Source organism: Corapipo altera, unplaced genomic scaffold, assembly GCF_003945725.1.
Source record: "Corapipo altera isolate COAL_440 unplaced genomic scaffold, ASM394572v1 202, whole genome shotgun sequence".
Classification (NCBI taxonomy): Eukaryota; Metazoa; Chordata; class Aves; order Passeriformes; family Pipridae; genus Corapipo; species Corapipo altera.
Window position 1 is genome coordinate 941106 of NW_020884980.1, and position 15780 is coordinate 956885.

General features: G+C 49.2%; 1 protein-coding gene across 8 annotated transcripts in view; it reads right to left on the reverse strand.

The window, feature by feature from the left end:
• PPP1R12B (protein phosphatase 1 regulatory subunit 12B) overlaps window positions 1–15780 on the reverse strand; it is a 132746-nt gene that overhangs the window by 22893 nt on the left and 94073 nt on the right. Inside the window, exon 1 of one of the 8 annotated variants that reach the window (XM_027665684.1) lies at window positions 9164–9843. The exons of the other annotated variants lie outside the window; for them this stretch is intronic. Coding sequence (XP_027521485.1) covers window positions 9164–9265 — 102 coding nt within the window. The 5' untranslated portion in view covers window positions 9266–9843. Of the gene's footprint in view, window positions 1–9163; window positions 9844–15780 lie in introns of those variants that run through there. 8 annotated transcript variants of the gene reach the window in all.

The window sequence follows — 15780 nt, forward strand, 5'->3', positions numbered from 1 at the left end:
CAAAGAGCACCACAGAATAATGGAATCACAGGATGGTTTGGGTTGGAAGAGACCTTAAAGCTCATCTTGTTCCACCCCCTGCCATGGGCAGGGACACCTTCCACTAGCCCAGGTTGCTCCAAGCCCCATCCAACCTGGCCTTGGACACTTCCAGGAATTCTCAGGGTGCTGACATAGGTCAGTCCCAGGGAAAAGGCACAGCTGGGCACTGGCCACGCCTCCACTTGCCTGAAGCACCAGGATGCTGCCCAGTGCCAGAAAAGCCATCTGGGACTGATTTTAAAAATGTGCTCGGATTGTGGAGGGCAGGAGCCTTCCCTAAGAATCTCAGAAACTTCTGCAGCTGTTTGGGAGCTCAGTGAAGGATAATTAGAACCAAATTCCTCCTGGAAGGTTTCGATAAAATGCAGCCCTGAACTGCAGTGCCAAAAGTGGGATCGGCCACTGCTCCTGCCAATGCACAAACTGCCCTAATTGCTTCCAATTGCATTCTACATCTGAGATTGGAGCCAGTGAAGGCAGAAACCCCCACTATTTACATTTTTTAAGAAAATATTTAAAAATGAGAAAAAATTAGATGCTTTGGGAACATTTTTGGCTTCTGTATCTCCAACTGGTCAACCTCAGGACAGTGTGCACTATTTTAAAGGAGTTGTTGAGGAATTAATTCTGGTGTGTTTTGCCTCAGAGACCCTTATCAATGCCTATGATTAATTAACTACCATGTAATGATATCCTGGGGCACAGCTCCAACCCTGCCCTCCCTTAAGCATGAGGGGAAGTTTTAGGAACCCCTCAAATTTTATTCTTGTGCTGGCAAATATCCTCCTGGTGAGTTCTGTTTATTTTAGAAATTAGATGTAAAATAAAGCCAGCTGGTTTGAGGTTCTTTCCCTCTATATGCAAAGTTACATAGCTCCTACACCTCCACACGCTCCAGTGCTGGGCCTGGCTGATGCACAGTGAGCCTGAAAGGACAACCTTCCTGAGCTGGAAGGGACTCACAAGGATCAAATCCAACTCCTGGCCCTTCACAGACACCCCAAAAAGCCCACCATGTGCCTGAGAGCATTGTCCAAACACCCCTTGAGCTCCTTGGCAGGTTTGGGGGCATGACCACTGCCCTGGGAAGCCTGTTCAGTGCCCAACCACCTTCTGGGAGAAGAACCTTTTCCTGAGATCCAGTCCAAACCTCCCCTGACACAGCTCCAGCTGTTCCCTCAGGTCCTGTCACTGCTCACACAGAGCAGAGATCAGAGCTGTCCCTCCGCTGCCCCTCCTGAGGAAGCTGCAGATCCTGAGGAGGTCTGACCTCAGGCTCCTCCAGGCTGAACAGACCAAGTGACCTCCTCGTATGGCCCCTCTAGACCCTTCCCCATCCCTGTGTCCCTCCTTTGGACATTCTCCAGAAGCTCCAGACCCATCTTACATTGAGATGCCCAAAATTGCCCCCAGGACTCAAGGTGAGGCTGTACCAGCACAGAGCAGAGCACTGTTGAGGGCAGGAATCCTCATGGAGCTGGCACAGCCAGAGCCAAGCTGGGAGGAGGAAAAGACAGGAGAAAGGCTGTCTGGGACACCTTGGACCATCCCCAGTGAGTACAACTCAGGCCAGTGTTCCTCTCCAGCCGCATTTGTCATAACAGTCAGGGATGGCTGGGGTCAAGTTTGGTTTTCTAGTGGGTGCAGAATAATTTGAAGCTCTGGCTGAACTCTGCTTTTGAGAACTATTTCGAGGTTGTTGCCTCCCTCAGAAAGCTGCTCCTCTGACCTGAGAGCTGTGGTTTGTGCAGCATCCCCTCAGCTCCACTGTGATGAATGTGATGAATGTGCTGCTTCCAGCTCAAGCTTGCAATTGTGCAAATGCAAGGATTCCAAAATCCTGTAGATACGATTAATAATCCAGTCCAGCCAAACCACCTCCATGTAACCTCCAACTCCCCAAAGCCTGATGCAAAACATGTTTTCTTGAACTATAAATCAATAAGCTTTGCTTAAGAAAAACTGCTGTTACTGAAGCACAACATTAAAAGCTTCTCCAAAATGGAACAGTGGTTCTGGCAGCTGCTGCCACAGATCCCATAGTTTTCAGTACAAATAGCACTGATTTATTCAGAAACAAACATCCAGGGCTCTGAGGGACTGAGGGCCACATTTACTGCCGTCCCAAACACGCTGAGTTGGATGCTGGTCTGTGCCATTTGTGCTACAGCCAGTCTGTGCCTTGGTGCCCCAAACCCCTCCCGTGGCCCACAAGCTCTCCAGCAGCTGCAGTTTATTCCCACTGTCCCTTGGGGATGAAACTTGCCACGTAAAACTTCAGGCTGGATCGGATTTTAATTTAGGAAAGGCCACGATGCTGAAACCCAGGGTTTGTTGCTCTGATTTTTTTTTCCTTCTTTTCTAAGGGATCAAATTTTATTGGTGAGAAATTTAATTTTGCAAAGCGACGTGATCTTAGACAAAACTCTCCAGACACGAGGAAATAAAAACTGAATGGCCAACTGACACGAGAGGAGGAGATTTCTGCTCCTAAATTTCTTCCAGATGAGAATGCCACATGTCTGCAGGAACCCCTTCCCTGCCCTGCAAACACTCTGGTGGGATGTTCTCAGGTGTTTCATCGGGGATTTAAATACCTGTCACCAGCCAGGGTTCAACAGCCAACTTGGCCACTTTCTGGTGTGATGTCCACTCCAAAACCCCGCAAACACCTCCTGATCCAGCAGCCACACACATCCCACAACAGTACTATGGGCACAGGTAGAGTGATTGGAATAATGGAATCACAGAACTGCTAAGGTTGGAAAAGCCTCTTAAGATCATCAAGTCCAACTGTTCCCCCAGCACAGCCAAGGCTGCCACTAACTCATGTCCTCAGGTGCCACATCCACATGGCTTTTAACTCTCTCCAGGGATGGCAATTCCACCACTGCCCTGGGCAGCCTCTGCCTGACCACCCTTTCCACGCAGAAATTTTCCCTAATATCCAACCTAAACCCACCCTGGTGCAACTTGAGGATGTTTCCTCTCATCTTGCTGTTTCATACCTGGGAGAAGAGCCCGACCCCTACTCAGCAGTCCTGGGTTAATAGTGGACTGGGCTCTTGTGTGTCTTCTAGCCCTGTTTTTGATGGGTTTGTGGTCATTTTATGATAAACAAACTCTGATGGGCTCCTGCCAGGGAAGCAGACACTGGTTTCCAGCTCAGCAGGATGAAGTGGTTTGCTGCCCACAGAGGTTCCACCCACTCTCCCCATCACTTCTGTGGCTGCTCATTCCCATCCTGCAGCACCTCCCCGTCTCTGTGTCCCTGGTTTTGTGGCTGTACCATGAGCTGACCCAAATTAAAGGTATCTTCTTTCTCCTCCTCCCTTCACCCCCTTTACAGTCCTGACTGATTCCCTGGTCTGGGGCAACCTCAAGTTGCTCCCTGACCTTCTGACCCCCCTGTCCTGCAGGGGTTTCAAGGCTGATCTGTCCCAAGGGATTGCCCTCCAGCTGCTTAACCAGCTTCTCCAAAGACACCACCGCTGACCAGGCAGCTGAGGGTCAGAGAGGCATTTTAAATGAGGCTGTAGCGTTACATCAGGTCCTTTCCAAATCATCCATGACCATTCAGAGCCTTAAGTAGTTAACAGACTCCCTGCTCCACCTTTGGCTTGGATCAATTCTGCTGCTTGGGAGCGAGGAGAGCTGAAGGAAGTTCAGCCGCAGGGACAGAAGACGCTCACCCCACGGGTCACAGCACGTGCCCTGACCCATCTTGTTTATACATCCAAATGCAGGAGCATCGTCTGGCTACTGAGTCACATCAGGGAACATCTCACGGGTGGTGCCCTGAGAACGACCAGAAGTTCCCGATGTACTTCCAGATATGGACATTCACAGTGGAAGACTCAAAAAAACCCAAGAACAAACAGAACGCAGAAGGATTTCATCCTGATACTCATCCGAGAACGTGATGCTTGAGGAACAACCAGGGATAAACAAAGGAGGATGCTGGAGAACACAGACTAAGGTTAATTGCCTTAAAGTTCAAGTTTTAGTATCCCATGTTTTTTGTGGGCTGCTGGGAGAGGAGGGAATCATTTTCACAAACTGTGTAACTAGTCAGCAATCCAGAAATTAGACAGAAAGTGTCATGAGACAATTTATTTGACTCCATTTCAATTTATATAGCATCATTTTTATCACAACCAGACAAGTCCAAGCCACTAAATGGAAACCCAGGAAGATAAAGTTTCCTGGAGAAATATTTTCATAACACTTTCTATTCTCTAATGCACTTGCAGCAGAATTGAATGATTCACGGAGGAAAACTCCATGTGAGAACAAACCTGTGATCAGGAATATCTGAAACAGGATGGAACCTGTTGCAAAAATACCACGGAGTAAAAGGTGACTGTCTGGTACAAATACATTCCAAACTCTAGGAAGGCCATAATCCAACCAGGCATTTCTAGAGACCTCTCAGCACTCCAGGACAGCGACTTTTTACATGGGCAAGAGACAGGAAAAGTGGGGGGACAGTTTTAAGCTAAAAGAGGAGAAATTTAAATTGAATGCTGGGAACAAATCCTCTCCTGTGAGCGTGGTGAGGCCCTGGCACAGGTTGCCCAGAGAAGCTGTGGTTGCCCCATCCCTGGAAGTGTCCAAGGCCAGGTTGGACAGGGCTTGGAGTAACCTGGGCTAGTGGAAGGTGTCCCTGCCCATGGCAGGGGGTGGAACGAGATGAACTTTAAGGTCCTTTTTCCAACCCAAACCATTCTGGGCTTCTCTGTGATCACTTACTCATTAATACTCAGCCCTTTTTTCATGATTTGTGTGCTGAGCCCTTGCAGCTCAGCCCCTCACATTTTTGCACATTAGCTTTTCTTTTTCCTTTAAGATTTGCTTTGTATTCTACACATACATGTTCACAGCACCGTACCCAGACCGGGTGCATTTGCTGCCATGGTAATCACTGCTCCGAGCACTGAGGGCTCCATGTGGAGGCTCATTAACAGAGACAGCGATTTGGGAACTGCTGCTTTTTCCACTCAAGCACTACTATCAAGTGACTCGGTGAAAACACACGGCCCATAAAAGGTGATGCTCCTGCATCCCATATTCCACCCAGCACGGCTCCTTCAGACGCTCAGATGAGAGGCAGAATAAAATCAATCAGGGTAGACCACTGAGTACACTTAGAGCTTTATTGCTGAGCCCTTCCTGACAAAAATTCAGCTGGAAAGCTCAGGTTATAGGCACTGAGGGGGGCTTAATGAGGGAGTGACTAACACCAGAGGGAAAGAGCCTTGTAGTGAAACCGTGAATATGGACAGAACAAGAATTATGTAAAGCCTCTTGAGGAGCAAGTAAGAACCATCAAGTGGCTACTTGACAACCAGGCTGGGCAGAGAATGGACTGAGAGCAGCCCTGAGGGGAAGGACTTGAGGGTGTCACTGGATGAGAAGCTCAACATGCCCCAGCTGTATGCACCTGGACCCAGAAAGCTCCCGTGCCCTGGGTTGATCCCACAGCAGGGGAGGGGGGAATTCTGCCCCTCTGCCCTGCTGAGGTGAGACCCCACCTGCAGAACTGCCTCCAGCTCTGGGGTCCCAACATCAGAAGGACGTGGAGCTGCTGGAGAGAGTCCAGAGGAGGCCACGGAGATGCTCCGAGGGCTGGAGCCCCTCTGCTCTGGAGCCAGGCTGGGAGAGCTGGGGGTGCTCAGCCTGGAGAAGAGAAGGCTCCAGACCTCAGAGTCCCTTCCAGGGCCTAAAGGGGCTCCAGGAGAGCTGAAGAGGGACTTGGACAAGGGATGGAGAGACAGGGCAAGGATTCCCACTGCCAGAGGGCAGGGTTGGATGGGACATTGGGAAGGAATTCTTCCCTGTGAGGGTGGTGAGGCCCTGGCACAGAGAAGCTGTGGCTGCCCCATCCGTGGAAGTGTCCAAGGCCAGACTGCATGGAGCTTGGAGCAACCTGGAATAGTGGAAGGTGTCCCTGCTCATGGCAGGGGATGGGACTGGATGAGCTTTAAGGTCCCTTCCAATCCAAACCAGTCTGGGATTCTAAGCTGGGCAGCCACACAAATACAGCTGCTATTGAACCAGCAGCCCCCACACACCAACAAAGGGTTTAAGCTTTGATGCTCTCTTTTACAGCAAACAATATTGGATGACAAATCAAGAAGGAGTAGTTTATAAAAGAAGGGAAGGTATAGTGACAAAGAGTTGGGAAACAACTGAAAAGCTGCAACTGCAGTCTGGGCTGAAAGTTGGGAATGTGCATTCTTTTCCCATCTGACTGATTATCCTATGGAGAAGCACAAGGGTTATAAAATACCAGAATAAACAGATGGATGAGAGCAAACTCAAACTACAGGGTATTTCCTATGCAAAAAATAACTGGCCCAGCACAAATAAGAATAATAAAAAAAAATTCAGTTCTTGCCTTCCAATCCTGCCATTTATTTGCTTAATTGCTCACCACAGGTTTCATACCATCAGCTGCCTATTGCACCCTTGGAACTGACTATGGGAAGAATACTTTTTTGAGGAAGAGAAACCTCAAGCTAAAGCAGTATGGGGCAAAATGTAATGAAAAGGTCCCCACTGCCAAAAACCTGAAGCTTGTGCCAAATAATGGGACGATCTGAACTGATTTCAGAGGGGTTTGACTTTCCTCTTCTGAGCAACATCCTCATTAAAGCAACATTTACCCTGGGGCATTCAACAGGATCTGCTGGGCTGTTTCTGTATGGTGACTACAATTCTGGGCTGCTCTGCTGTGACACAAGGAGTTAGGTATTTTACCTCGTGAAGGTTCCAGGGTAATGGGACAGTTCTGGCCTGGCACAGAGTCGGGGTCACACACTAACAACCTGCTCTCACCACAGTCTCCTGTGCAGGGATATTCCTTCTCTTAGGATTTGTATGAGTTCACTGCAAAGTGCTTCCCCTCCTCAGTGGTGCATTTGGGGAGATTCCACCAATTAAAGGTGGAAAACCCCCAGGCAGTATTATCCTAACTCCTAAGCAGGAGCATTCCAAGCAGCAGTGCAAGTGTAGAGGGAATGCCATAGGAAACTGCTTGGCAAATGACATTTAATGCAGCTGTTTGGCACCGACACCTCGATAAATCAAACCTCCTTTGCTCTGTCTAGTTCTCCAAGAGATTTTTCCCCTGTCTGCACCACGTGTGAGGCTCCTGCCTGCTCATGTGTTCTTGCACCCCTGCTCAGCTGGGAACATTTAGAGCCCACAGCTCTCTGCTGGTATCAATCTTGACTGAATGGAAAGATAAAAGATTCCAAGATACCACATTCCTCCTCATTTTATAAAGGCTGGTGGGTCCCTGCAGCACAGACCTGTTACTGTGGGCATGGGGGAGTGAGTGGGGGAGAATAAACACGTGGGACAAATCCATAGAAAACCACACTCTGTTATTGCTCTTGCTCTTGGCAAAATTATGTTGTCTTGGAGAAGGAGTTAACACAGATCTCTGTTTTAGCCTGAAGTCAATCCTTCCCTAATTAGCCTTTTAAGGCATGGGCTATTTCCATAACCCAGATAGCACCAGGGCCGTTTCCTACACCCACTCTGAGTCAATGCTGCTGCATTTCCCACCTGGTTTCTCCCCGTGGATGCTCTGGAGTCACAGCTGGCATTGCCATTGCCACTGCAAGAATCACAAAGATTTCTGTGCTCATGTGCTGGCTTTCATCAAAACCCCACTGCCACAAGAAGCTCTACTCTATGCACTCCCACTCCCACCTGGACCTTTTTGTACCCACCTGAGAGCTGCCACCACCTTCTCCAACACCCACGAACCCCCAGGAGCCTGGGATCCCCCCATGGCTGTGCACAGAGAAACCAGCACCTCCCATCAGTCTGCTCTGAACACATGGTGGTCACAGCTCCTGGGAGATGTTTGTCACCCCTTCACATGCCCAGATGCATAAGGGGGGGGAAATGAGTTAGTCTGTGTTCACTGAACATGACTGATCTTAAAAACTTGTGTTTTGAAAAAAATTAAACCATTTTCAGCACACTTGGAAGGTTCTCCACCTGTCACCGGGCTGGTGATCAACACTGTGGCCGTTTAGTGAGGAATGGTAAGCACAGTGGTGGTGAGGAAAGTCCATCCAAGCACACAGGATAGTTTTAGATGATCTAAATCCCCTCAGAGACACTCCAATGGTGTGCAGGTGGAAGAAAACACAGACCCTGCTCCCGCGTTACAGAAAACAGCCCAGGACAACCAGCAGCCACAGAAGCCTCGAGGCTGAAGTTCCTGAGGTCAGGAACTGCTTTCATTAGTGCCATGGCAGAGGGTTAAAACCCTTTGTACATATTTCAGGCAATGCTTCTTCCAGACCAAGATCTGTCCCTGCCAATGGAGCAGACAATGCATATCTGATTTGAGCAAACAGCAGTGCCGGGATTAATTTAATGCTCCCATCTAAAATTAGCCTGGCTGTTAAAAACTAATTCCTCCAGGCTTTGACTCCGGCATGATAATATTTCTTGATGGTAAAGAGGCTGCCCATACAATGATACAGACTTGGAGGGTTTGGGACCACCTCTCCCATGACTCTGGAGCTATTATACTGTTAGGAAGTGTTCCCAACTTTCCACCACCTTGGGAGACAGGGACAGCAGCTCTGATTTGTGGAGGAAAGGTAACTACCTTGACTTGCCTCCTACAGATGGTTTTATTCACTTTTTGGTGTTGTTGAAATTACTAAACCACAGCACAGGCCAGCTCAGCCCCAGGGGCAAAAGCTGGACACAAACCTCGTTTCACCAGCGGTATCAAAGTTTATGGAAAAAGTGCAGCTTAACAAGCTGGTCAAGTTCTGCCTCATTTTCACCAGGGAGGTTTTTTATCCAGCAACAGCCGACCAGGAGAGCCATGTTCCAGGACAGGAGGAAACTACCACCCCAGCAAATCCCTACACCACTAACACAGCTAATCCCAGGGCAGGGACTCTGGCAGATGCTTAAAACCTGTTGCTGCAGAGGCACCTTCCCAAGTTTCATTTCAACCATCCTCTTTCCAAAGGAAACCACAGCCGCAGGTCTCCAAGGGTAAGACAACAAACCACCACCGCCAGGCTCCACTCGGAGCACGTGCTGAGCTGAGTAATACAGAAAGGAAAAGGCTGCTTACTCTGAGTGTCTTCGCGATCGGGGAAGGAGAGGACGGGGGAGAGTCTGACTGAGCCTTCCTGCTCCGAGTGTATTCCTTACTCCTGGTGTACAGGGACGACATGGCCTCGCGGGCTGGGTGTCTTTGAGGAGCAACACCAGTTCTTGCTCTCCTGTCGCTCTACGGCGCTGGGCAGGTCCTTCTTCCAAGGTCAGAACAAACTAATTAAACTATTCACAGCTCTGGTAATTAAACCCTGCTGTTTAGGGTGTATAATTTTAGGCATTAATCTGCTGCAGGGAGAGCTGAGGCTCCACAATGTTTCTCGTCCGAGCAGAAGAAGAGAAGGTGTCAAGGACTCGCTGTGCTCCGGCGCCAGGTGCTGCTCTGTGCCAGCCTCACCGCCCGGACCCCGTCCCAACTTCTCCGCAAAAGGACATTTCCCCTTGTCCAGAGCGTGCCACAGTACCAGGGGGATCTATCTCCCCCCAGAACTGCAGGAGGCAAAAACTCCCGGCTCAAGAAGAGAGCTGGAAAACCGGCTGGGTTTCTCTAGACATGAAACTTCTGCCAAAAAAAAAAAGCAAAAAAAGGGGAAAGGAAAAGCAAAGCCTGATTTACTCCAGAGCGCGGCCGCGAGCTCTGCCCTCGCTGCGCAGAGCTGCACGCTCTGAGTGAAACACAAAAGCATAAATCAGGAACAAACGCTGGTTTGGAAAGGGGCAGTCCAGCTGAAGTTGGGTTTTGTTCCATCCTCCTCCTCCACCTCCTCCTCCTCCTCCCGGCGCCGTTACCCGCGCACAGGCTTCTCCGTCCCTCCCGCCGCTGCCTTCTGACATTCCAGATCCTGACTCGCTCCGCGAGGAATGCTGGAGGGCAGCCAGAAGCAGCTATTCACTTTCAGCTTGGGATTTGGGCTGCCAAATTGGGTTTGGGATTGGGTTTGGGATTTGGGCAGGGAAAAAAAAAAAAAATAAAAAGGAGATGGGGAGAAAAGAGAATCCCTCCCAAGCTCCCGAGGCCTGTTGGGTGCAAGTGGGATGTTGAGGTGAAACTGACCTTTGCAAAGCCTGAATTCCAGGAGGCTGCGACAAAGGGAGATGATTTAAAGCCCATAGAGCAGCTCATGCCATGAAAGGGAGGACACACTCTGGCAGCACAACAGGATTTTTGTTGTTTGCTCACAAGCCTGTTTGAGCTGTGACAGGGCGTCCCAGAGCTTGTGTAATGTACACTGGTTCAAGGGAGTGTTCGGGATCAAGGAGGAGGGAGAGGAGCTTGGAGGAAAGGACAGAGGGTGTGGAGAGCACGTACCTCTCCCAAACTCTCAGCTCTCTGCCAAGCTCTGCTGCTGCACAAGCTCACTGGAAAGTGGCAGGACTGCTCTATTCAAAGGCAAGTGCGTGTCCCTCACGTCCCACTGAAATAAGCCCATGGGATGTTCATTTGAAAAATGCCCTCGAATCACCATGAGTGATTTAGTAGCTCACAGAATCATACAGAATCACACAAAACCACAGACTGTTTGGGGTTGGAAGAAACCTTGAGATCATCCACTCCAACAACCCTGTCAAGGCAGGGTCACCTGGAGCAGGTGACATAGGACACGAAGTCATGTGACATGACACACGAAGTCCATCTTGGAGTCATAAGGTTGAAAATCTAAGATTTTTGTTGCTGGAAAGGCATCAGCCCAGTTATCTGCACTGGACCAGTTCCAATAAGGCTCAGCTGGACTCATTCACACCCACTTGATCTGGCCACTGACTGAGTCACTGGCGGCCTGAGGTCATCCCATCCACGTCCTGATCCACCTCACAGGCTGCTTAACATCAAACAATTCCAACCAAGGCCAGGTTGGATGGGGTTTGGAACACCCTGGTCTAGTGGAAGGTGTTCCTGCCCATGGCAGGGGGGTGGAGCAAGATGAGCTTTAAGGTCCTGTCCAACCCAAACCATTCTGCAAAGTGCAGAATAATATCTGTATAAAAATATTTTAAGAGTATTACCCCACTCTCGTTGCTCTGAAGTATTGTCCCTTTCTGCACCCTGCTTGGCACCCTGGTGATTTCACTGGCACATAGGTGGGGAAGGGGCTTGGAACAGCAGCTGCAGTAATTTCTCCTGCCACCCAGCACCTTCACTCTCCAGGGGCAATGCAGCATTGCTGAGCAAACAGGGAGAGCGGGAGACAGGGCTGCTGGATTGTCCTGCACTAAGAAAGTCACAGTGAGATCAGGTTTCTACTTGATATTCATCATGAGGAAGGAGGGGACTTGTCATCCACTGACTGCAGCAGGGGGGGAGAAAGGTTTGAAGAGGTCCAGTTCTGCCTGGTAATACCTCTGCATTCCTGTTTAAAGGTATGGAAATGAAGTCCACACACACAAGAAGGCAGTGACAGGCACCTGGCTGCTCCAGGAGTCTGGGGCAGGACCTTGATCTTTCCAGCCTCCATCTGTTGCTCTCATCACCCACCTCTCCCCACGTGTGGAGCCCAACTCTGCTGTACAAGGTAATTCAGACATTTTAAATGCATATTTATAGACCCTGCACACAGGTGTGATCCTTTCACATCAGTTCTCAGTTTCTGGGGTTTCAAAACAGTGTAAGTGAAACTGGGCAAACCCGTGAGGCCAGCACTGCACTGGGGTGTCCTGGTCCCAGCTCCCAGGCTGCCAGAGCCCAGCTTAGTCACCAAGGTGGAGTTACACAGCACAGAATTGCAGGGCTTGGCTTCCCCTCCCATCCAGTCCCAAACAATCTGTTGTGACATCCCTCCACAGTCATGCTTCTGCTGAGGAGTGGCCAGAAAGCTCCAAAATCAACATTTTGGTACAGAACTCACAGCCCAAAACCAAAACACAGCCTGAGCTATTCCCTACTAATTAAAAGTTAATTAGTCATCCAGTGCAGATCTCTCACAGATTGAGTGGACAGTAACTCATTCTAGAGAGAAGGGAAGGTCTGATTAGCCAGGAGACAGAAAGCAGCATGAGATTCAATATGGCAAAACACGACGGTTTTCATCATTATTCCAACAAATGCCTGATTTAGGGGGTTATTCCTGCCATTTTGTACAGTTGTCCCCTGTGCAAGATGAAACATGATGCTCCTTCGCTGCTGTTCCTCACAGCCCGAGCTTTGTCATGTTCAAGGTTGTGGTTTAGATCTGACTGTTCCTGTCTGTTCACGAGATTCCTCAGTAGGAACCAGGCTGGTCCTGCTCTAGCTGTGGTGCTGTGTACTTTGCTAAGGGATATTTATACAGCCTCCAGAAAGACACACAAAAAAATCTCCTTCTGTGAGCATTTTCACAAGCACAGTACACAAACCCCTAAGACTGCCCGGACCTTCACTTCATGCTGTGGCTTATTTCTGGGCAAAATCACCTTAGAGTTTCTCCTCATCTTGGACTATGGCAGCACAACTATACTACAGTATAATGTCTTTCCTATATTTATATGAAATAGTTTATTCCTGTAGTTAGAGCTGTGGTCTTGGCTATGATCACTCTTCAGACACCCTCACCCAGAAAGTGGTCAGGTTCTTCCTTCGGAGGGTGGTTGGCACTGACCAGGCTCCCCAGGGCAGTGGGCACAGCACCAAGGCTGACAGAGCTCAAGGAGTGTTTGGACAATGCTCTTAGGGACAGGGTGGGATTGTTGGGGTGTCCTGAGCGGGGCCAGGAGAAGGACTCAATGGTCCTTGTGGGTCCTTTCCAACTCAGGAGATTCCATGATCTTTCCTTGTCTGTTCAGATGTCTGTCCTCTCCCTTTCTTTGGTGATGACACCTGTGTTTGTACCCCATTTTTAAAATTACTTAAGACAGGAGAACCCATAACCAAGAAAATGACGTACCAGAAATAGGATGAAGCCCTAAACTAAATATTTGAGAGGAACACACAAACACCCCTTTTATCTGTGCTGAAAATCTTCACCTACAGAACATGATGCTGGTAAAATAAATGTCAGCATCACTGTAACATTCCAACCTGCAGCAGACAAAACTGGGAAACAAAGGCGGGAAGTTGAAGCCAGAGCTGCAGTGATGCTCAGGGGTGATGTGAACCCACAGCATGTTCTCTGAGAGTGCAGAGGAGGAGAAGCCCTCCTGGGAGACCAGAATTCTCATAAAACTTGAAGAATGAGAGTAGTTGGTATTTTTGGAACAAATTATCCCGAAACTATATCTTTAATGTCCTAGCTGTCATTTTCCACGCCAGGTTTAACACACTGCCTTGTACCTCACTGAATTACTTCCCATCCAGCTGATTTCTTTGATCCACAGCCAAACCTCCTCTATGTCCCAGCACAGCCACGTCCTGGAGAGCACGTTGGTGTCTCCAGCTACACAGGGCTCAGCTGGGGTAGGAGACACAAACTGGGCCCACACAGCTCCAGGCCATTCTTCACACTGTGACCTTCCCTCAGGGCTTCCCACAGCCAGGGACCATCCCTGTTCCACCACACAACCCTGCAGACCACAAATCAGGGGGAAGGTGGCATCCAACGCTCCTCCAGCTACAACTCACAGGGACCGATCCCAACAGGCAGCTTGGACACAGCTACCCCGATCTGGAGCGTGAGAGGATTCAGCCACAGGGATGATGCCTCAGTGCTGGGGAACAGTCTGAGTTGGGACTATGACACTCAGCCTTTGAGGGTAGGGATGGGATCTCAGCAGTGGCATAGCCCTTGCTGAGACCCTCCCCTGTGCTGGGCCAAGTAATGCAAGAACACAGAGCTGCAGTGCTACATGTGAATTCCAAACCAACTGGATGAGCAGCAAGAGGATGAGGCAAGAAAGAGGTTCACGTTTTCCTTTGAACAGGTCACAGAATCACAGAATTGTTACAGTTTGAAAAGCCCTCTAAGGTCATCAAGTCCGACCGCTGAACACTTCCAGGGATGGTGACTCCACCACTGCCCTGGGCAGCCTGGGCCAGGGTTTGACCACCCTTTTGGGGAAGACATTTTCCCAGTATCCAACCTAAAGCTCTCGTGGTGCAACTTGAGGCTGTTTCTTGTCATCCTGTCCCTTGTTCCCTGGGAGCAGAGCCCGACCCCCACCGGGCTCCACCCTCCTGTCAGGGAGCTGGAGAGAGTGAGAGGGTTCCCCCTGAGCCTCCTCTTCTCCAGGCTCCCCAGCCTATCACTGAGGCCATTTTGCTCACTTTGAGAAGCAGAGAACCCCCCTAATTGCTTCCTGCAACCCCAGACACCTCAGGTACCTGAGGGTACCCCTTCCTACATAGTTCAGCTGTTTGCTATTCAATTAAACAAATCTTCCCAACACTCCCTTCTGGATTTCCCACCTGCACAGTTTGTCTGTTGAGTCATGTCCTGGTCCAGGAAAACACTGAAATCTGTAATTTTATGCAATACTTAAATCAACTCTAAAGCTGCATTTATTCTCATGACACTTCTCCGGAGAAACAGAGTGAAATAACCAGTGCTGTTGTTCACAAGAGCCAGGCTACAAAGCCACTACGTGCCCAGAAAACAATTTTTCTGGGTATAAAGTAGCTCTGTAAAAAATTCAGAGAATTAGAGAATCCCAGATGATTTGGGTTGGAAGGGAACTTAAAGCTCATCTTGTTCCACGTCCTGCCACAGGCAGGGTACACCTTCCACCACCACCACCAGCAGGTTGCTCCAAGCCCCATCCAGTCTGGCCTTGAACACTTCCAGGGATGGGGCAGGCACAGCTTCTCTGGGCACCCTGTGCCAGAAACTCAGTTTAAACGTGAAAAACCCATTAACCATCAAACCATTGTCATGGGTTATAGAGAACAGAGTCAGGATTAGATTTCCCACTGCTTTTATGTCACTGGACTGGCCCACAAAACTGAAATCCATAGTGCCACAGTCCTGCACCTCCCTTTTGTAATTACATTTATAGTGTAGACAAAGTTTAATAAATCCTGTGATTCATTTCACCTCAGAATGTCCTATATTTGTGACTATTCCACGCCAAAATAACATGCATTCTTTGTGGATCCTAAATGGTACCAGTGCTCTGGCCCTGGAAGAGGATCCAGCCTCACACCTGTCTCCCACTACATCTGAATTGGCCCAAGTGTTGTTATTTGCAAAGGAAAAGCCCATGATCTGTTAGGTCAGGTTGGGTCTGACACAGGAACAGTTTTGGTTACACACAAAGGGCTCCACAGCCAGAGGAAGGGTTACAGTCCCTGGTCACTACACCAGGGTACCAGTCACTGCTGCTTCTACACGGGATCCTGCAGTAAAAAGTCTCTAAAATATTACCAAAAATTTGGAAAGGACTTCACCTGGAAACAAAAGGCTGAGCTTTGTTAACCCTCCTGCTCTCACCCCTTTATTCACTGTACCCATTGCTCTCTGTGCAAAGAAATTCTGCTGGTTCTGGAGAAAATCTGCTCATTTCAGTGCATAATGAGTGAATTTGGAACTAGCAGCACCCTCACTTAACTCAGGGGATGTGAGCAAAAGCCACTCTTCAAAAGTGATCACAGAACCAGAGAATCATCGTGTCATTAAGACTGGAAAAGACTTTTAAGACCATTGACCCTATTCCATAGGTGGTGTTTGTTGTTTTTCCCCCTGACAAGGCTGTTCTGCTTTAGCTACAGAGATGCTCCCAGAGCAGGAA